The following is a 23,324-nucleotide window of genomic DNA, read 5'->3' as shown; positions in this document are numbered from 1 at the left end:
TACGGGCGCTCTGATAGAGCGCTCGATCAGAATCAGGGTTTTTTTTATTTTTTTTAATTAAGTGGCCTCCTGGCCCCTAGCATAGCTGTTGGTGACCACCCACAACTAATGCGAGCGGCCAGGATGATGGTCGCCATGGCGACCATCCCGCTTGCAATGAGACCTTTGTGGTAGGGTCTCGGCCATCGCAAGCCCCAGAGAACTTTCGGCATTAACAGAGCCGGAATTTCACAAATGATGTCAGTGGGGCCGCCCCCAGACGGCAGGCGTTCCGGCAGGAAAGCTTCCGTTTGGGCTTCCACCCCCCCGGCCCGCCCGCCAAAGGGGGGCGTGCTGTCACTCAACATCGACAGCACGACCCCTTTGGTGTGAGACCCGGAGCGACGGATTGCCCGTCGCTAGCCGGGTCTGGCGCATTTGCGCACGATGGAGCCGGCTCCGTGGTGCGCATGCCCAGTGGTCAACCATCGACCCCGTTGCGAGCGCTCAGTGCTTGCGACCTTGTCAGAATCAGGCCCTGAATTCACAAATTATTCAGGGTCAGTATACATAGGATGAGTGGTACACATATTCAATTCACACACATTGGTTAATGAAAATCACACTCACAACCAAACATTTATTCTACATGAATGTACCATCAATAAAGTAAAACACAAGACCAGAGTATTGAAGTTGACAATTTTTATAAGTATAAAAAAAAATAAAAAATGGACCGGATTCATTGAATATTACCAGGCCAATGAGTGCCTCCTCAGCAGGGACTACTCCAAACATGAGAAGCTTCAGGCACTGAAATAAGTGATGTCGGGAGCTAAACAGTGATGTCAACATAAGCAGGGTGAAGAACAAGAAATAGGGTTCAAAAACAGTGTCCATGGGAGTACAAGAAGTATGCAGAAATCAAAACATTCGGAAAACAGGTGCAAATGTAGTACATTTGCCAAAGTTAAGGCACTATGTACATGCTCAAATTCAGCCTTGACAAAGAACCAAAGAAAAAGAAGTGTCACATTTTTGAATCACTCAAAAAAACCGAACATTAAAAAATATCTAATAATTAAAATAAATCTCATCATCGGCCTCCAGCGTGGCATGTGCACTCATCCATGATGAGCGCACTTCACTGCTGGATGTGGTGGGAATGGGAACTGGTGTCTGTGGGGCGCCCGACGCATGATAGGTGAGGGGATGTGACGGAGGAGGAATTGGCCTTAGTTGGGACGCGGGTCTATGAGGTGGGATAGGGAAATTGTCAGAAGACAATGGGGTGGGCTGCGCCATCATATATGACCCTATGTTACTATGCTCGTCCAATTTTCCATCGTGAGCTAGTAACAGCGTTATATATAAGACGCTTGAAATGATGCAGCTGGTTATGAGCCATGCTGTCCATTTCGTTGCCGATGTGAGCTGCAAAAGTTTGATTTGGACCGGGGGGTGCATGTAATACCTCCTCCGCGTGACTCAAAAATCTGTCACTTCTTGACGGGCCAGAGGATGGAGTCCTGGAAGCCGTCCTCCGCTTCTTGGCGGGTGCTGCCACTGCCGGCCTCTCGATTCTAGACTCCATAACCTCTGTGGTCTCGCTGGTTGAAGGGACAGGATTCACATCCAGGACTTCCGCCTTTGGAAAAATGACAAACAAATAATAAAAGTATTTAGCTATTAACAAAATAAACATACATACAGTGCCTTACAAGTTGTTTTTTAATTAAAAAATCACAACATTTGGAGCATCACCATCCTGTCCATCCTAGCAAAAAATTATACACTATGGGCCTGAATCAGACCCGGACGCAAGTGGTGAGCGCTCGCAACGGGGTCGATGGTGGCCCAGAGCGCATGCGCACGACAGCCGGCTCCGTCGTGCGCATGCGCGAGACCCGGACAGCGACGGCCACTCAGTCGCTCCGGGTCTCTCAACAAAGGGGTCGTGCTGTCGATGTTGAGTGACACCACGTCCCCTTTGGTGGGCGGGCCAAGGGGGTGACTGCCCAAACGGAGGCGTTCCCATGTGAACGCCTACCGTTTTGTGCCGCCCCACTGACATCACGAGTTATGTCAGTGGGAGAGAATTTTGGCTCTGTTAGAGCCGAAATCTCTCTGGTGCTTGCGGCCAAGAGACCCTACCACAAGGGTCTCATCGCAAGCCCGATGGTCGCGATGGTCTTGACCATCGTGACCATCATCATGGCAGCTCGCTATAGTGGTCCTGATTCAGAGCTAGCAATCTGTCGCAGCAAGCGGCTCTGAATCATGGCCAATGTCCAATTAAAAAATACAATAGTTTAATGGCATACCTGGTCCTGCCCCTCCACATTCTCCACGAGGGTCTCTTCTTCCTCGGGAACCAGCGAAGACCGCGCCCGTGTCTTTGGCTCTTGGTCAAGGACGAATTTGAGCAAGTCATAGTACCATAATTTTGGCTTTACGACTTCATCTGCACCTGCTCCCGAATGTTTTGAATCTTCATACTTCTTGTGCTCCTTCAGGAACACTGTTCTCAACCCCTGGATCTTGTTCTTCACCCAGTCTATGCCAACATCACTGTCGCACTCCCGACTGTATGCTAACAACTTCTTCAGTGCCTGAAGCTTGACGTCACGATTGGAGTAGTCCCGATCTGCGTGCTTCCAAAGGCACTCATTGGCCTGGTAGATCTCAATGAACCCGGTCACAAACGCTCTGGATTGAGTTCCAGTCATGTCTGCAAGTGAGAAAAAATAAATAAATAAAAAAAATGCATTATCCTATGCAGCCTCCCCAATATGCCCTTTATGCAGCACCCCCATGCCCTTTATGCAGCCTCTCCCCTATGCCCTGTATGCAGCCTCTCCCCCCTATGCCCTTTATGCAGCCTCTCCCCCCTATGCCCTGTATGCAGCCTCTCCCCCCTATGCCCTGTATGCAGCCTCTCCCCCCATGCCCTTTATGCAGCCTCCCCCTATGCCCTGTATGCAGCCTCTCCCCCCTATGCCCTGTATGCAGCCTCTCCCCCTATGCCCTTTATGCAGCCTCCCCCTATGCCCTGTATGCAGTCTCTCCCCCCTATGCCCTGTATGCAGCCTCTCCCCCTATGCCCTTTATGCAGCACCCCTATGCCCTTTATGCAGCCTCTCCCCCTATGCCCTGTATGCAGCCTCTCCCCCCTATGCCCTGTATGCAGCCTCTCCCCCTATGCCCTGTATGCAGCACCCCCTATGCCCTTTATGCAGCCTCTCCCCTATGCCCTGTATGCAGCCTCTCCCCCCTATGCCCTGTATGCAGCCTCTCCCCCTATGCCCTTTATGCAGCACCCCCTATGCCCTTTATGCAGCCTCTCCCCCTATGCCCTTTATGCAGCCTCTCCCCCCTATGCCCTGTATGCAGCCTCTCCCCCCTATGCCCTGTATGCAGCCTCTCCCCCTATGCCCTTTATGCAGCCTCCCCCTATGCCCTGTATGCAGCCTCTCCCCCCTATGCCCTGTATGCAGCCTCTCCCCCTATGCCCTTTATGCAGCACCCCTATGCCCTTTATGCAGCCTCTCCCCCTATGCCCTGTATGCAGCCTCTCCCCCCTATGCCCTGTATGCAGCCTCTCCCCCTATGCCCTGTATGCAGCACCCCCTATGCCCTTTATGCAGCCTCTCCCCTATGCCCTGTATGCAGCCTCTCCCCCCTATGCCCTGTATGCAGCCTCTCCCCCTATGCCCTTTATGCAGCACCCCCTATGCCCTTTATGCAGCCTCTCCCCCTATGCCCTTTATGCAGCCTCTCCCCCCTATGCCCTGTATGCAGCCTCTCCCCCCTATGCCCTGTATGCAGCCTCTCCCCCCTATGCCCTGTATGCAGCCTCTCCCCCCATGCCCTTTATGCAGCACCCCCTATGCCCTTTATGCAGCCTCTCCCCTATGCCCTGTATGCAGCCTCTCCCCCCTATGCCCTGTATGCAGCCTCTCCCCCTATGCCCTTTATGCAGCCTCTCCCCCCTATGCCCTGTATGCAGCCTCTCCCCCCTATGCCCTGTATGCAGCCTCTCCCCCCATGCCCTTTATGCAGCCTCCCCCTATGCCCTGTATGCAGCCTCTCCCCCCTATGCCCTGTATGCAGCCTCTCCCCCTATGCCCTTTATGCAGCACCCCTATGCCCTTTATGCAGCCTCTCCCCTATGCCCTGTATGCAGCCTCTCCCCCCTATGCCCTGTATGCAGCCTCTCCCCCTATGCCCTGTATGCAGCACCCCCTATGCCCTTTATGCAGCCTCTCCCCTATGCCCTGTATGCAGCCTCTCCCCCCTATGCCCTGTATGCAGCCTCTCCCCCTATGCCCTTTATGCAGCACCCCCTATGCCCTTTATGCAGCCTCTCCCCCTATGCCCTTTATGCAGCACCCAAATGCCCTTTATGCAGCCTCCCCCTATGCCCTTTATGCAGCACCCCCATGCCCTTTCTCCAGCACCCCCCCACAGTATGCCCTTTACACTGCACACCCCCAAGTACCTCTATGCAGCACCCTCCAAGTGCCACACCCCGTTTGTGTGCCCCCTCTTTTACCCCTTCCCAGTGCCAGTCCCCAGGGAGTGCTACATTGGTGGACAGTGGTGTACAAATAAATACTTACCGATCTTCTATTTGGGATCCGCGTGGTCCTCCAAATGCTGCCTCTTGTCAGACGCTCCGTCAGGGCAGAATAATAAACAAAATGGTGGTGTGGGAGTGTCAGGGAGTGGTTCATCGTTTGATCGTTCACCCTGAACGATGTGCAAACGATGTGTAAACGATGTGCAAACGATCTACAAGCGATATAGAAGCGATCAAGTGAAATTGACCTGCATGTTCACTCGATGGAGGAGACGATCACACGACCAGCGGGAGCGCGCATCGTGCATCGTGAGAAACTATTTCTGCACAATGTGTAAACGATTTGTAAACGATTTTTAAACGATTGAACGATAACGATATCGTTATCGTTCAATCGCCTGCTAAAATCGTTTAGTGGATGCCCCCCATTAGGTAGAATTGCTATCAATGGAGGTTCTACCAAGTGTTCACTCTGGCGGTGTGAATTCTAATGCAATCACTTATTTTCAGTTTGTTGCTCCTAATAAATGTTGACAAATGGTTGGATTAAATTTGTGTTTGCCACATTATCAAGTACTTTTTGTTGATTAGTGGAAATGTATTTTTCTCTCTCCGTCTATTTCTCTCAGTCTCTCTCTCTCTAGATTGCAATGGGAAAACCTGCTTAATGGAAAACGTAACCATTGATACAACAATGTTTGTTTGGGGTCTGTAAGTAGGTTCTTTGAGTACAGAAAGATAATACATTTCTAGAACACTTTAGGGAGGTGGTAATTGGTAGAATATCCTCGGGGGGTTCAGGAAATTGATGAAGCTTGCCTAAAAGATGTCAGTTTTCAGAGAACACTTGGGGGGGGGGGGATTCCTGTTCTGGCACATATCACCAACAACATTGCTAATTGTACAAGTATGATGTTCAGCTACTGTAATAGGTGGAAATGTGCACAACCGGACATTGCGGTGATGTTCAGTGGCACACTGTCTGCAGTTGAATTGTCCCCATGAAGGCTAGTGGAAAGTCGTGTTGTACAAGGGGGATAATTTCCACAGAGTTTGTTCCAAGATTTGGGCGTATAGGTGGGTACACACCAGGACGACAGATCGACTGTCCTGCCAATCCACCATCCTATCTGACGATTGGTGGTGCATACACATTTACCAGTCATTGAGCCGATGTGTGGTGACTGATATCACAAGTGGGCGGACATTTACATGTGCCCGCCAAGTTTAGCCGTCAGTCACCTGCTGACCGCTCGTACACACAGAACGATGCACCAATATATCTGCAGATACAGTGCTTCTGGAAAGTATTCACAACGCTTCACTTTTTCCACATTTTGTTATGTTACAGCCTTATTCCAAAATGGAATAAATTAATTTTCGTCCCCAAAATTGTACACACAATACCCCATAATGACAACTTGTAAAAAAAAATTTTGGAGATTTTTGCATATTAGAAAAAAAAAAACCCCTAAAATCACATGTACAGTACATAAGTATTCACAGCCTTTGCCATGATGCTCAAAATTGAGCTCAGGTGCATCCTGTTTCCACTGATCATCTGTGGTAAATTCAGTTGATTGATCATGATTTTGAAAGGCATACACCTGTCTATATAAGGTCCCACACTTGACAGTGCATGTCGGAGCACAAACCAAGCATGAAGTCCAAGGAATTGTCTGTAGACCTCCGAGACAGTATTGTCTCGAGGCACAAATCCGGGGAAGGGTACAGAAAAATATCTGCTGCTTTGAAGGTCCCAATGAGCACAGTGGCCTGCATCATCCGTAAATGGAAGACGTTCGCAACCACCAGGACTCTTCCTAGAGTTGGGCGGCTGTCTAAACTGAGCGATCGGTGGAGAAGGGCCCTAGTCAGGAAGGTTACCAAGTACCCGATGGTCACTCTGTCAGAGCTACAGCATTCCTCTGTGGAAAGAGGAGAACCTTCCAGAAGGACAACCATCTCTGCAGCAATCCACCAATCAGGCATGCATGGTAGAGTGGCCAGACGGAAGCAACTCCTTAGTAAAAAGCACGTGGCAGCCTGCCTGGAGTTTGCCAAAATGCACCTGAAGGACTCTCAGACCATGAGAAACAAAATTCTCTGGTCTGATGAGACAAAGGGGTAAATTTACTAAGAATCGAGTTTGGTTGAGATGCCAATCTCAGGAGAGTTTAGGCATGATTTTCAACTCGCAAATTTACTAAAGGCAAAGTTGGGTGAGTTAGAGAGAGATTTCTCTCTTCTCACTCGTAAAACTCGGGTGAGAAAGCAAACTGGAATCTAATCATCATCAGCAAACTCAGAAGTACTTTTCACCTAAAAGATACAGCTCGCAAATTTACCAAGAATCGAGATGACAATCACGGGTGAGATGCCTGCTAACTCTCTGCCAAATTGAAGTTTTAAACACTTACCTCCTTAACTGCGAGTTTGGCTGAAACATACACAAATCATTGTGATTTGTGTATTTTTCTGGCTGTAAATAGGGTGTATTAAAAAAAACCCAATTACATAGGGTCCACCCCTAAAAGCCTAACCAGCCCTGGACTTGCCAGCCAGTCCTGGTACCTAAAATTACGGGGAACAAAACAAGTAGGTTTAGGTACCGGCACCACGCTGCAGGGACAGTTCTGGTTTTAATTATAGGGGGAAAAAAAATTGCGTAGGGGTCCCCCTATAATTAAAACCAGCACCGGACCCTTTCTAGCGGGGGACTGATGCCACAGCCAGGGGAGCCCTTTCACCAGGCCCCCCAGCCGCAGCATCAGTCCTGATCGCTAGTCAGTCCAGGCCAGGGTTCTCTGGTGAGTTGGGGACCCCCCAATAAAGGGGTCCCCCTCTCTAGGGCACCCCTGGCCTAGACTGATAGCCCGGGGCTATCCTCGCCACCCCTGGGTGGTGCGTGACTGGTTGTTAGTGTATGTGGTATGTAAAAAATAGAAGTATCAACATTGTCTTTACAGTCGAACTGCAGGTCCCAGCAAGCCTCCCCCACATGCTGGTATTTGGAGAACCACAAGTACCAGCATGCAGGACATTAAGGGACCACTGGTACGTGTATTCACCTGTAAAGAAATGTCTTAAAAAACACAAAACACGCACAGTTTGTATTACAATCATACACACACACACGCACACACTCATCTACATTACCAGGAGTGGTCCCCTTGTCCAAAGTAGGCATCCAAGGTCTTCTTAAAACAAAAAACGGAAATCGGGATCCACGCAATAGATGCCAACCAGGCAGGGGCTCACCTCTCTCAGCCAATGAACGCTCAGATACGGCTCTATAAAGGCAGAAGCCGCGTCTGAGCGTTTCATTCGGGAGATATCAACCATCCTGGTTGGTATCTGTTGCGTGGGTCGGTATTTTTTATTTTTTTGTATTCTGAAGACCTTGGATGACTACTTTGGACAAGGGGACCACTCCTGGTAATATAGGTATGTATGAAATAAAACTGTACTTTCACGGTGTGGGTGGTGTGTTATTTTTTTTTTTTACAGGTGCACTACAGGAACCAGCGGGCCCTTAATTCTCCCGCATGCTGGTGCTTGTGGTTCTCAAAGTATCAGCATGCGGGGGAGGCTTGCTGGGACCTGCAGTTCCACTGTAAAGACAATGTTGTTAATTCTATTTTTTACACACTACATACACTATCAACCCGCCACCCACCGCCCAGGGGTGGCGTGGATAGCCCCGGGCTATCAGTCTAGGCCAGGGGTGCCCTAGAGAGGGGGACCCCTTTATTGGGGTGGTCCCCAACTCCCCAAAGATGCCTGGACTGACTAGCGGTCAGGACTGATGCTGCAGCTGGGGGGCCCGGTGAAAGGGCTCTCCTGGCTGTGGCATCAGCACCCCGCTAGAAAGGGTCTGGTGCTGGTTTTAATTATAGGGGGACCCCTATGCAATTTTTTTTCCCCCTATAATTAAAACCAGGACTGGCCCTGCAGCCTAGTGCTTGTACTTAAGTTACGGTGGAACCCTACCCGAATTTGTTCCCTGTAATTTTAGGTACCAGGACTAGCTGGCAAGTCCGGGGCTGGTTAAGCTTATGTAATTTTTTTTTTAATAACATTTACCCTGGTTTTTTTTACAGGTCTTAACACACAAGCAAGCCAGCACATATCTCACTGATATGTGCAGACTGCTTGCTCGGGAGAAAACACTGCAATCTCGGGTGAGTAATCTTATCTTCACTTGCAACTCGGGTGAGATATCTCGATCTGCTTCACCATCGGCCAACTCACTTTCAGCTAAACTCACTTCTTAGTAAGTTTGCGAGATGAAAAACGGGAAAACCACCCGAGATTCGGCGATGCAAATCGAGATAAAAAAAACCTTAACTCAACCATTCTCGATTCTTAGTAAATTTACCCCAAAGATTGAACTCTTTGGCATGCATGCCAGGCCTTCTGTTTGGAGGTAACCAGGCACCGCTCATCACCAGGCAAATACCATCCCTACAGTGAAGCATGGTGGTGGCAGCATCATGCTGTGGGGATGTTTTTCAGCGGCAGGACCTGGGAGACTAGTCAGGGTAGAGGGAAAGATGAATGCAGCAATGTACAGAGACATCCTGGATGAAAACCTGCTCCAGGGCGCTCTTGACCTCAGACTGGGGCAACGGTTCATCTTTCAGCAGGACAATGACCCTAAGTACACAGCCAAGATATCAAAGGAGTGGCTTCAGGACAACTCTGTGAATGTCTTTGAGAGGCCCAGCCAGAGCCCAGATTTGAATCTGATTGAACATCTCTGGAGAGATCTGAAAATGGCTGTGCACCGATGCTTCCCATCCAACCTGATGAGAGGTGCTGCAAAGAGGAATGGGCGAAACTGCCCAAAGATAGATTTGCCTAGCTTGTGGCATCATATTCAAAAAGACTAGAAGGTGTAATTGCTGCCAAAGGTGCATGAACAAAGGCTGTGAATACTTATGTACATGTGATTTTTTATATTTAGGTTTTTTTTTTCTTAATTATTACATTTGCAAAAATCTCAAATAAAACTTTTTACACGTTGTCATTATGGGGTATTGTGTGTACAATTTTGAGGGCAAAAATTAATTTATTCCATTTTGGAATAAGGCTGTAACATAACAATGTGGAAACAGTGAAGCGCTGTGAATACTATCCGGGATGCACTGTAACTCCTATTATGTCATTGTGTACAGTATTTCACAATAATATTGAACAATCTACTGTTTAAAAATAATTCTCCCCTACTGTGATTCCAGAGTAAAGTTTCTATCACATTGGCCGTAATAGATTTTTATGGACAAAGAAATAACCGACACCCAGAGATCTGTGTGTTACAGCTATTGACACTGTAATGAAGCGTTTCACATGCAGATACACCCACAGTTGCACACAGAACATAGGCATGCTGCATATAATTTTAATCAGCAGAAGCTGCTTGTGCTAACTATTTGCATTGCTATGCGAATAAGATGCATTTGAAGGTAAAAAGTTGCACAAAAAGACACGTCCAGTACAGAATAGGACATGGACATAGTGATCGGATGACCTCACTCGCCACCTGCTCACTGATTAGTCTTGATCCCCACTGGATCTTGGGGTATCAGGGATTCCCTCTTACCGTCAGTAACCGTCTATTACTCCACCCACTGCGCAGTGGGCCTGTAATGTTGCTGCCACCACTAAACTTTTACTATCGGCGCCTGGAACTGCTTATGTACAACAGGCTCCTCCTGCTGGCATTTGGAACCGCTTCTGCTGCGTTTGCATCGACGAGCTGTTGCCACACCTCCTGATTGGTGTCGGCTGATTCACCTTGATACCTCACAATGGACCAAGCTGGCAGAGGGCTTGAGCTTGGAGACACTAGCCTCAATCCAGAACAACCGGAGAACAGAGTATCGTTTGGCGCAATTCTGTTGTTGCAGGATTCAGATGTAGTCATTGTAAAGGCAAGCTGTTTATTGCTCACATAGTCTTAAAAAGACTCTTCCTCTCAGCTTAAGGGGGTATCACAGCATACAGATGTTTCACAGCAGTACAATCCTTGATGTTCAAAAAGATATACCCAGACAGGGCTCACATGCCCTCTTTTATGTCACTCCAATACACATTACCACAGGGGGTAAGTCTGCCCTGTGGTTTTCACCCAATCAACTTAAGTGGGTGTGCCTTGCATGCCCAAGGCATACTCACCTTTTAACATTGTCCCCTATGGACAGTGGGGAGTGGTCACTCTCCTGTGCCCGAGCCCACCCACAGGGCTTGGCGACGCCCAGGCTCCATCACATCTGGAATGAACAAATCTTACCTCCAAAATGTACTTCCAGGAATCTGCTAAGGGACCAGCCTGCCACCTCTAGCCTGAATCTGATCTCCAGAGGTGAGCAACCAAGGTCCCCAGGCAGGGTTTCCTGGCCACGGTTGGGAAACAATTACCTGTTACCACTCCCTATATATTTCCAGGCCTAGCATAGACTCCTAGCCTGAACAACTGTGTTCGTTCCTGAGGATCGTTCCAGGCTCACTGTCTCCTATGGATACTTTGCTTGCTGAAACTCAACCATTGCCTACTTGTACCATCGCTGTTTGCCTCTCAGCGCTGTGGCTTCCATGCTACATACAGATAACCACCGGTACTGTTTACCACTGTATACCATCTCAGCACCGCTGCTTTAACGCAGTACACTGGCCGCTTGCTGTTGTCTGCATTCCATCTACCGCTGTGCATCATCTCTCAGCGCCACGGCTTCCATGCCGCACATAGACTGATCATCGTTGTCTGCATACCATCTACCACTGTGTACCATCTATCAGCGCTGCGGCTCCCCCACGCTGCACACAGACCGCTTCCAACTCCAGCCAGTGTACCTGCAGCGCATACCATCTACTGTTTCCATACATCTTATCACCTGTGTGGATTCCACTCTGCATTGTGTGGGCATCCTCTAGACTGTGTTGTAAGTATCACTACACTCTGTGGCTATAGTGGGTTACTGCATATTCTAGGTTGACTATTTTTGGTTATCCTATTCTGTGTGCTATTGTCTTGGGCTGACAGTCAGCATTGGGGTTCCAGGTCTGGAGAGCATGATCAGGTCAGTCTTTTAGCATCAAGGTTTTCAGTACTGTGTGTGTCTTTAGTGTCTTTTTATCCTGAGATCCTCTTCTGGATTATGTTCCGGGTCTTGCGTCAGAGCTGTACCAGGGATATAGCATCATTAGTTCTTCCCTGGTTACATAAGACTCCAATTCCTAGGTTGGTTCCCAGGTCCAGACTGTCAGTACTATACTGTTTTTAGTTCAGGTTCTTCTTGTCACTGCAGTAGCTCTCTGGCCTGATAGGTTCTCGGACCATTAGGTGAGAGGCTGTCCGGTGGCTTGGGTTCCTGTTTCAATTATAGTATACTCAGGGCCGGATTAAGGTCTGTGGGGGCCCCTGGGCAACAAACTTGTGGGGGCCCCTTATGCAGTGTCCCCAGTAATGGTCCCCCCTATGCAGTGCACACTGTAGTAATGCCCCCAGTAGTGCCCCCAGACCCAGTAGTGGTCCCCCCCTATGCAGTGCCCCCAGTAATGGTCCCCCATATGCAGTGCCCACTGTAGTAATGCCCTTATGCAGTTCCCCCAGAAGTGGTCCCCCTATGCAGTGCCCCTTATATAATGCCCCCAGTAGTGGTCCCCCTATACAGTGCCCCTTATAAAGTGCCCCCAGACACAGTAGTAGTCCCCCCCTATTGCCCCCAGTAGTAGCCCCCCCTATACAGTGGGGCCAGTAGTTGTCCCCACTATGCATTGACCCTAGAAAACGCCCCCCAGTGCCCCCATGAAGCGACCCCCTATACAGTGCCTCCTAGAGCGGCCGCCCTATGCAGTGCCCTCTGTAGTGGCCCCCTCCCCTATGCAGTCCCCTGTAGCTGCCCCCCACCATGCAGTGACCTCTATAGCGGCCCCTTCCCCTATGCAGTGACCTCTGTAGCGGCCCCCTCCCCTATGCAGTGTCCCCTGTAGCTGTCCCCCCATGCAGTGACCACTGTAGCGGCCCCCTCCCCTATGCAGTGACCTCTTTAGCGGCCCCTTCCTCTATGCAGTCTCCCCTGTAGCTGCCCCCCCATGCGGTGACCTCTGTAGGGGCCCCCTCCCCTATGCAGTATCCCCTGTAGCTGCCCACTCCCATATGCACACACAAACAAAAAAAAATCACCACTTACCTGAATTCCCGCTCCTGACGCAGCCGGCGCTGCCCGCTACGAGTCCCGGCTCTTCCACTGCACTATGGGAGAGACGTCAGTGTCATGACATCTCTCCGATTATCAGCAGATGCGGGGGGAGCCGGAAGTCGGAGCTCATGAGTGAGCTCCGGCTGGCTCCCTCCGTTGTGCAGCAGCCAATGAGAGTCTGACTCTCATCGGCTGCTGTAACATACACACAGCTGCTGCCGGCGGCTGTGTGTATGTCACTGTGTAGTGTAGACTGCGCTCACTGCGCGGTCTACACTACACTAGCGGAGGGGTCACTAGCGGTGGGTGCAGACAGCGCACCGCTGCTAGTGGGGGCCCCTCCGGGTGTGGGGGCCCAGGGACGACCGCCTCTGTCTCCCCTCCCTTAATCCGGCCCTGAGTATACTTGCATTGCACCGGTCTGTGATTCCTAGTGTCTCTAGTCTGTCAGTACTTGTATTTCCTATGAGTCGTGGTATTTTGAAGCCTCCCTGTTTCCTGCACTCCTCAGTTAATGCCCTGTGCCCTGTGCCAGATCTACAGAATACCAGAAATGTGACAACCTGCTCATGGAAATAAAACATTGTTTATACATAATGTCCCTAGGATAAAGCTGGGTACACATTATGCAATAATAGGTCTGAACAGCAGATTTTCTACTGTCTAATTATTCGAAAACTGATTTTTATTAAAATTTGAATATGCAGGTACATTATAAGATGGGTAAATAGAGTACCGATACAAAAAAAAGAAGAGTGTAAATAGAAACCATATCAGCAGGGTACTCCATAAACGAAGAAAATAATAATAGTAAACCGTAAAAACCTAAACGGCTTGTGCACCCTACCAGAAGGTCCTGCGAAAGACCAGGAGCTAATCTGTCATAATAAGTGAACCTATATTTTCAAACTAGGGTAATATAAAGAGAATATAGTAGAAAAACTAGATTAATGCAACAGGAAGGGGGAAGTAAAATGGAAAAGAGAGAAGAAAGGACGTGAGCATTAGATACGATACCACGGGGACCACACTTTATGAAAGGTAGCCACATCATCATTTTGTAAGCTCGAGATGTATTCCATGAAGGCCACAAAATGAACATGAGCACAGAGGGCTTGTTAATAAGGGTGCTAGAAGATTTCCAATTATTGGCAAAATAGTTTGCGGCATTACAAATATGGACTATGAACTTGTCATGATGTTTGCTAGCAGACCGGTTTGGGGGTACTGAAGTGCACTACAGTAGCATCTCTGGGAGAGAGAGAGAGACATGACATTTTGTGGAAAAATGCACCCTCCTCACCACAATGTCTCCAGTAGAAGCTATTAATCAATGAAAACAGGGTGTGACGCTTAGCCAGCACCAGGTACTATCCCTTATATACCTTTTAACACATTTCCCTTATAGCCACACTAATGGAAGCTTTAGCGGTTCTCGATCTAATGACAAACCATCCCTCGTCATCAAAAGAGGCCGATACATTGGACTCCCAAGCTAATTTATAAGGTTCCCTGTCAGGAGTCATCGGGGACAGAATGAAATTATATAGTACGGAGATGTTGCCTTGCTGACCTATCGAGTATACACAAAGGGGTTCAAATGAAAACCACATCCTTAGACGATGGGAAAGAGATTGAGAGTCAACAAAGCTAACAATCTGCAAGTATTGGTAATGACACAAGAAAGGGAGGGAGAACAGAGTTTAAAGGTCTACAGATGATGAGCAAATTTACCCTTCACATGCCTAAACCTGTCAATCTGTATTTCCTGGGAGGCCATAATGCCGCCGCAACCTGGAGGAAATAAAGGATGGTTCCAAATAGGGGACATAGGAGAGGGGTGCGGAGCTAGATCATGGGATATATGAAGTCTGTTCCACACTTAGAGAGTGAACCTGGCAGTCTGGATCGCACAAGCCAAGGCTGGTCTATTTAGCGAGCCAGATTATTTCATCAACCTTTCTCTCCTGGAGCCTAGCATTTTCAAGATCCACCCATCTCTTATAACTCGGGTCCGAATGCTATAATATTACATGGTTAAGGTGTGTAGTGTGGTAATAAAAGCGAAGTACAGGGAGACCAAGGCCTCCCACATGTACTGGTTTATCTCGGATGGATCTACGTATGCGAAGGCCTACTAGGAGCCTAGATAAAATGGATACAAAGAGGTTGCATGAAGTCCAGGGCTGATATCGGGACAGGAACGGGCTGGGTCTTCAACAAGTATAATAGCCGAGGAAGATGGTTCATTTTTATGGCATTGATCCTACCAATCCAAGAGATGTATAAGGACCGCCATTTTACCAAGCATTTTGTTAACATTTCGAACATCGGGGAGTACTTAGCCTGGTATAAGAGGGAATAGGATTTAGTGATGTTAATGCCGAGATATTGATAGCAGTAGGGCACCAAATAAAGTGAAATTTATCAAGAGTATTGATTGTACCTGCGAGGGAGCGCAAAGGGCCAGAGCCACAGATTTATAGCTATTTATTTTGTATTCGGAAAGGGAGCTATAAGCCTGTAATTCTGACTGAAGGTTAGGAAGGAAGAGACACTAATGAGTTATTCAAAGTGTGAAGGATATCATCCGCCATGAGACAACTTATACAAAGTCTTTCCCACTTCGACTCCCCTAATGTCCGGATTTGCTCTAATTTAGCTGCTAATGGTTCATTGCAGAGAGCAAAAATAAAGGGAGAAGGGGTACCCTTGTCTCGTCCCATTTCCCAAATCAAAACCTGGGGAGTGCAGGCCATTTGTCATGATCCGGTCACATGGTCGGCATTCATAATGTTGACATTAGCACGCAAACACAGTTCAACCTGTCGACAGGCACAATGTCGATCATCCTCAGAATGTCAACATGTTCACAATGTAGAAATGTGGATGTTCTCATAATGCTGATGGTTCGGGTTTGGCGCTTCTGGGAGTGTTAGGGTTAGGCTTCGGGAGTAGGTTAGGGTTAGGCTGTGGGGGTGGGGGGTTAGGGTTTGGCACTACGGTGAGTATTAGGGACAAAATACTTACCGGAACACAGCTCCTCAGATGCCTGCACCGGTACTGCACATCACATGACCGCCGGGGCCTGGATGAAGACGCTGGAACCGCTGCAGCCAGTGGCACCAGGTAAGTGACTGCTGGGCCACAAGGGACATTCTATCATGTCAACATGCACTTCTACATGATAAATATCGTCCTAACCTACCACACCTGGAGGTGCAGTGTGCCAGTGCTGGAACTGGAAATCTCGCCTTATTGGCAGACAGTGTGTTGTAGAGAGAGAAGTAGTATAGAATTGTATTTTAGTATGTCTGTTGGTTGGATATTTGTAATATCACCTGCCTATAAAGCAGGCCTGGACAAGTTCACCGTGATGACAAAATGTACCTTGTCTACCATAGCAGGGTAGTGCCGAGTTACATAGCCCATCTGTCAGTTAGCAGCTGGTTACATAATAAAGGGTATCGAATGAATGGCACGCATGACCCAGATTGCCTGCAATGGGGGCGCTGTCTGTTATGTGGGGGCACCTGATAGTACTGTTGTAGAATCGTCCGGTATACTGCAACGTCACTTAATGTTATGGGTAGGGGGACACGGGAGTTGTTTATCCTTAGGAGACTCTGGTCAGTACATAGGGTCTTGTTTGTAGTGCAGTACTGTATGAGGTGGGGGTGCTGACAGTTATACTCTGAGGGCATTGGCTGGTATCCTGGTGGGGAACCAAACTTATATACTGTGTGGACAAGAAGCTGGTGTGTGGAATCACTTAAACTGATATTATTTGGGGGTAATGTTGCAGTATATACAGTGAGGACACTGGGCCTGATTCAGACCTGCTTGCAAGCGCTATGTGCTCGCAAGCGGGGCGATTGTTTGACAGTGTGCACGCGAGCCCTGGAGCAAGCACAAAAAGCACTCGCTCCGGCGCTCGCATCCAAAAGGGGCGGCTGTCGATGTTGATCGACAGCTCGCCCCTTTTGGAGGGTGGGGGGGATGGCTGGGCAAACGGAGGCGTTCCTGCAGGAACGCCTGCCATTTTATGGGCAGCCCTACTGGCATCACTCGTGATCTCAGTAGGTGGACTTACTGCTCTATTAGAGCAGGAAGTCCACTGGGGCTTGCGGAAACGAGACCCTACCACAAGGGTCTCGTCGCCAGCCCGATGGTCTTGACCATCGCGACCATCACCTGGTCACTCGCATAAGCTGTGGGTGGTAACCCACAGCTATGCGAGCAGCCAGGAGGCCACAACTAAAAAAAAAAAAGTGCCTGCCCTGATTCAGAGCGAGCACTCCCTTTTTGCGAGCTCCTCTGAATCAGGGCCACTGTCCTGTATTTGGGGGCATAGTAGCTGGTCTAATGTTCTAGACTGATCAGATGTGTTGGGCTATCTTCCTTGTATGACAAAATACTGATCTCTGTTATGAACCCATAATGTTCACAGCACATTTTTTTTGTACAGTAATGCTAGCTTCTATGTTTTGGCCAGGTTCCTAGGCTTTGGATACATTTGTCTAGGTCTACTGTATATTGTGTAGTACATATGGGATAATTCACCTTTTACTGTCCTTTATCACAGATATTGGAGATCACCAAGCAGATATTTGAATATCTGAGGTGACTTATAATATCCATAATAATTTATGGAACTGGTGTGGTGTTTTTTTATAGTACACAAGTTTTTTCGATTAAGTAATGACATCGAACTCATTGATAATAAAGAAGCACATTAGTTGTTGTCACTTGTGTGATGTGTGTTTATTATTGTTATGTCTTTTTAGAGTGTAATAATATGTATTTTTAGAGTGTAATAGAATTGTATAATGATGATGATGCCAGGCAGTTAGTCTTATGTGTACGATGGCTTCTACAGCATGCGTGCTCCTATTCTGCTGTCAGTTTTGCACTTCCCCTGGCACTATGACTCTGAGGCTGTGTGTTGTTTGTTGGATGGGTGCTCCTATCACAATGCATGCTGTACATTTATACTTGCTCTCATTTTAGGCATTACCTCCTGCAATTGTTTGGGTACTCCTTTTCTCCCATTGGGGCAGATATATGAATCTCTGGGAAGTGATAAAGTGCAGAGTGATAAACGACCAGCCACTCAGCTCCCAACTGTCATTTTTCAAACACAACCTGTAATATGACAGTTGGGAGCCTAGTGGCTGGTCGTTTATCACTCTGCACTTTATCACTTCCCAGAGCTTCATATACAGTGGTGGCCAAAATTGCGGACACTTTTTGAAATTTTAATGTTTTTCAACTTTGAATGTTTATAAAAACTGTTACACTTCACGCAGTGCAATGATTCATATATCAAATTAAATTTAATGCTGAATTCAACACAATAAACAGAGGTCAAATATTTGCATTACAAGGGAAGTTATGCAGTGAAAACAACACTTAGGGTGAAAATCCCTGTGTACTTATGATGTTACTGTCCTATCAGTATTTCGTTGGGTATCCTTTGTCTTTCAAGACAGCAGCACAGCGGCGTGGCATTGAGCCAACCAATGTTTGGAGCTCTTCCTTCTTTATTTTGTGGTGCCTTGAGACAATTATAGCCTCAATTAATTGTCTTTTATTGGATGGACGCCTCAGATGTACCAGTTTTTTCAAACGGAACCACCAATGTTCTATGTGGTTCAGGTCTGGGATGTTTCCTGGCCATCCCAGCACCTGTATGTCATTCTCCGTGAACCACTGTTTGCATATCTGTGCAGTGCGGCAGGGAGCTGAATCCTGCTGGAAAAAAAATGGGGCATTATCTAGAAAAAGATCCCTGATAGAAGGTAGAAGTTTTGGTTGTAGTATGGTTTCAATGTACTTTCTGCTTTTCAGTGTGCCATCTATTACATAAAGGTGGCCTACAGCATCTGCTGTCATACATGCCCAGATCATAACACTTGTAGGATTCTTTGTTGTCGCCTGTATGCAATCTGGATGTACCTCTTCCCCCGATGCGACGGCTCACATGTTCTCCCATCACTACCAAATATCGATATCTTAGTTTCGTCACTCCATATCACTTGTTTCCACTGACCACCTGTCCATGCAATATTTTCTTTTGCCCACTGTATTCGTTTCTGCCGCTGCTTTTTACTCAGCAATGGCTTTTTTCGGTGAATCCTACCTGTTAGGCCAACCTCCGTTAGTCTTCTCCGTACTGTTCTTGCACTGACAAAAACACCAGTTGCACTCAGTTCACTGCTAATGGCTGCAGATGACATCCATCTGTCCTTGACGCAAATTCGTTTTATTCTCCTATCATCAACAGCTGTTGTGCACTTTTTCTGGCCTTTTCCTTCTTTTGTTTTGTGTAGATTGTGTTTGGTGATAGCGTAAACAAAACTTTCGTACTCCTGATGTTGTCACATTCCCACCAACTTCTTTCGCAATTGCTGTATACGAAAGACCATTTTCACGTAACACCACAATCCTGGATCTGTTCCTGGGGGACCAGTCACCACTTTGCCTGGACGACATTGTTGTACAGGTTGAGTCTCCAATATCCAAAATGCTTGGGACCAGGGGTATTTTGGATAACGGAATATTCCGTATTTTGGAATATTTGCATACTATAATGAAATATCTTGGGAATGGGACCCAAATATACACACACAATGCATTTATGTGTTATATACACCTTATATACACAGCCTGCAGGCAATTTTATACAATATTTTTAATAATTTTGTGGCTCAAGCAAAGTTTGTGTACATACATGAAATTAATTTATGTTTCATATACACCTTATACACACAGCCTGCAGGTAATTTTATAAAATATTTTTAATAATTTGTGCCTTAGACAAAGTTTGTGTACACTGAACCATCAAAATCAAAGGTTTCATTATCTCAGTCATGCCAAAATAATTCCGTATTTCGGAATATTTGGATATGGGAGACTCAACCTGTATTTATTTTTTACACCGTCAATAGCACTAAACAATACACACAAACATCCAAACATAATTGCACTTCAGTAACCAACTTTATTCTGCAAAATTAAACAGCGAAACTGACCTTTCCCACCTTTGAACATGACCTTGCACCTGCTCATAAACAACAGCTGATTGGTCCTCAGAACGACGATTCCGATTGGCTGGTAGTAGCTGTTACTACAATCTGCTTCTTGAATCTAACGCATCTGTGCTTCTTTGTCTGAAAGTAGCATAACTTCCCTTGTAAAGCAAATATTTGACCTGTTTATTGTGTTGAATTCAGCATTAAATTTCCTTTAATTTGATACATGAATCATTGCACTGCGTGAAGTGAAACAGTTTTTATAAGCATTCAAAGTTGAAAAACATTCAAATTTCAAAATGTATCTGCCCCATTATCTTGTAAATTGCGTTTTGCTGAACTATTTACTTGCAGTGAATTCCTCTATCCATGACCTTTCATTTGACTCAGCTGAATCTATATTGTTGCAGCAGATCTTATTCCTGACCCCAGTTCTCTTTTCATCCTGTCTTTCCCGCTTGTTGCCTATTTTCTTTTCTTGAGTAATAATCATTAGTTGCTACATTTAGATGTCCTGAGTATAACAGAGCACTGATGATGAGCAGCCCAGGCTATTGGTGTTCACTAGAGGATTTGAGGGCCTGACATTACAGATTAGAGTGTAATAGAAGTTGCACAGTATTATTGTCATGATCAGTAGTCAGGACATTTTTTTGGTAAGTGTAGTGTGTGTAATAGACTTGTTTTATGATCAAGTTTAGTGTGTCCACAGTAGAAATTGTGCATAAGTCAAACGGCAGTATTGCCAGAAATCCTATTCAGATGTAACACTGTAATACAGGGGTTCTCAGCTCCAGGCCTTATGTACTCCCACCTGGTCATGTTTTGTGGATTTCACTAATCATGTACAGGTGAGTTAATCTATATTGCTGGGTCAGTAATTATCTACCACCTGGTTCCACAGACAGAAATCCTCCAAATCATGACCTGTTGGGAAAACGTGGGGGGTGAGGTTGAGAATAGGGAAGCCAATCCTGGGATCCAGGATGTTTTTGAGTCCCGAAAATACCCAGGACTATAATCCTTAAATCCCGGTACTATGGATTAGGCATGGGATAGTGGGCATAATACTTACCTTCTCAGCTATGGTCTCATTATCTGGCCTCTTAGACTCTCCCAGCTGCCAGTACAATAGATGGAGTCCCATGATGCAGTTGCTCTCAGTCACTGACAGGGTAGAAGTGCTCTGCTTGGCGACATCATCACTGTGCGGCGTGTTTCCAGCCAATCAGTAACTGAGAGCAGCCGCATCATAGGACTCCTGCTCTTCTACTGGAGCTGAGCCTGGGAGAGAAACGTACAACGTAGTGTTCCCGCTATGCTGCTTTAGCCTTGCTTTAATACTGTAAAATGCGCCCTGCCCTGATGGCTGCACCCTGCCGGGTGCCGTACCACGGTTGGGAAAAGTTAAGGTGAAACAGTCACCATTTGGGTGAATAGATGCCGTGCGCACGGCAGATTTTCACTCTGCAGGGAGAGCTTTGGGGCTGTCCAACATCTCAGTGAGTGCTGGGCATGCCCCCTACAGTAACGAAAAGGGGGCACATCTTAAGGACATGCCCCCTTTTCAAGTAACAATGCCCCTTATTCTGTGTGTGCGCAATAGTGCCTTTTTTCACGCAAGGCGCCTTGCCCCTCTACGGCCCTGGCGTGAACACTACAACTGTGTGCCCCTGCTGACCACCACTGTATGACTATTTGTAAGTGAAAGGGGAGGAAGTAGAAGGGAGATCCTGAATCCTGGGATTACAAAAATGGGGCGTAATTGTTTTCCCTAGTTGAGAACCAGTGCAGTAAAATATTTAGGGTTCACTAATGACCAGGTTTTAAACAATCCAAACCCTACACACGATAATCCGGAGAATACAAAACAATGCTAAATAACTACCAGAAGCTACAAGATGTTCATCTGCTAATTCTTCTCCTCAGTCATGGAACAATGGATACCTATATTCTTATGTGCATAGGCAAACGCAGGGGGCTTTCCGTCTGCCTGGAAACCCCCTTCCCCAACCTACACCATGACCATAATAGAAATAGTAATGTAATATAATTGTTACTAGTGCTGCAACATGAAATAATTAGCACCCCCTGTGGATCTTTTAACATGTATCAGCCAGTAATAAATAACCTGTGCACCAACTAGAAGATCTGGAAAACATGCACTGTTAGAGATGCACTGCTATAGAGCCCAATATGTACATATACAGTATGTCCAGGGCAGTGCTAGGTTCTTCTGCTGCTCCTCCAGGCTCCCGGACTTGCTCCAATAGTCTGGAATGGTGCCCACATCTAAAATAAAAACATTCAGCTCAGGCAGGATGGCCTACTGATGCATCTAATGGCTTATTGTGATCGCTGGTCCTCTATATGCTGGAATTAATACACACAGTACACGTTGTATGACGCTTATTAAAGCTAGTTAAGTACTAATTCTGCCCTCTTCATTGACAGGCCACACTCGCTCTAAAATTAAGCATTTGGAAACCCCCCTCTGGAAATCCTGCGTTTGCAACTGATGTCCTTTCTTATTTATATTTTTTTGTTCAAATAGTATACATGTACAGCAAATGTTATGTATGACTTGCTCACATTATATATCCATATACCAATCTTGCACATCTTATTACAAGACATACTGCATTCTAGCTCTAGATCACATGCAACATTCTTCGCGTCTCATGCTATAAAACGCACTGAACCCTTTCAAACTGACGTGGATGTTTGAGCCAAGATATACATCTCTGTCTGAACATTTGTTTGCCTTTATATGGAACTATTGAAGCAATCTTGGCTTATGACAAATGAAAAAGTGATAGTGATTTTTGGGAGATAGTGGTGTGTGTGGTATCAGTTTATTCATATCCACTGCTCTGATGTATGACCGCACAAGAAAGATAGGAACCACATTTATTGAACTTTGTTGTCTTATACTGTTCTTTGTAGAATCTTTTTCATGAACTATCATTTTTTTCATTAATATAGATAAATTATGGACTGTCAACAGGATTTTGTTTTTATATTATACATACTTTGTCCCTTTTTATCTTAAATCAGGCATCTTAACTGTTAAATTTTCAGAAGCTCAGATGCTTAACATATATAATAGAACCAGCCCTTGGCACGGGCAATATATGCAAATGCCTAGTGTGCCCAGCAGGCACAGCAGCACATCGCCCAGCATACATTGAAACGAGGAGCCACCAGTAGATTAGTATTGTGGGGTATAATCCTGTGAACTGGGAGCAGTAATGTTGGGCATAATCCTGTGAACGGGGTGGTGCAATAAGAAACACACTAGTTTTGAGATTTTCAATTTGGTTTGTATTTTGTACAATACCCTTATCTATATAATACCCCTTCTACACCAGAGCTAAAACCCGGGTTATTGCAGGGTTAACCCGGGTAGCTGTTTGGTGTAAAAGGGGAAAGGGTTGGATTGCCGGTTCGAGTGACCCAGCAATCCAACCCAGGTAACTTGCAGGGTTTAACACGGGAATGAGCCGTGAAACCCTGCAGTGTAAA

The 23,324-nt window shown here is 46.7% G+C and overlaps 2 protein-coding genes across 3 annotated transcripts in view; one reads left to right on the top strand and one right to left on the bottom strand.

The window, feature by feature from the left end:
- Nucleotides 1–23,324, top strand: part of SCFD2 (sec1 family domain containing 2) — a 610,440-nt gene that overhangs the window by 12,798 nt on the left and 574,318 nt on the right. The window lies entirely within an intron of this gene.
- LOC148521378 (uncharacterized) lies at nucleotides 1,079–2,708 on the bottom strand. Its single transcript, XM_088475288.1, has 2 exons — nucleotides 2,304–2,708; nucleotides 1,079–1,627 (listed from the first exon to the last, which is right to left on the bottom strand). The coding sequence occupies exons 1-2, from the start codon at nucleotides 2,706–2,708 to the stop codon at nucleotides 1,304–1,306; spliced, it is 729 nt and encodes a 242-aa protein (XP_088331414.1). The 3' UTR covers nucleotides 1,079–1,303.

Source organism: Taudactylus pleione, unplaced genomic scaffold (assembly GCF_031769625.1).
Source record: "Taudactylus pleione unplaced genomic scaffold, aTauple2 ptg000169l, whole genome shotgun sequence".
In the NCBI taxonomy this organism is placed as follows: domain Eukaryota; kingdom Metazoa; phylum Chordata; class Amphibia; order Anura; family Myobatrachidae; genus Taudactylus; species Taudactylus pleione.
Note: the sequence above shows the minus strand (reverse complement) of the source record. Positions and strands in the feature narration are given on the sequence as shown.

Coding starts and splice junctions, on each gene's coding strand:
- LOC148521378 (XM_088475288.1), bottom strand. CDS start 2,708: ATGACTGGAACTCAATCCAGAGCGTTTGTGACCGGGTTCATTGAGATC. Junction 1,628..2,303: donor ATGTGGAGGGGCAGGACCAG/GTATGCCATTAA, acceptor ATTTTTCCAAAG/GCGGAAGTCCTGGATGTGAA.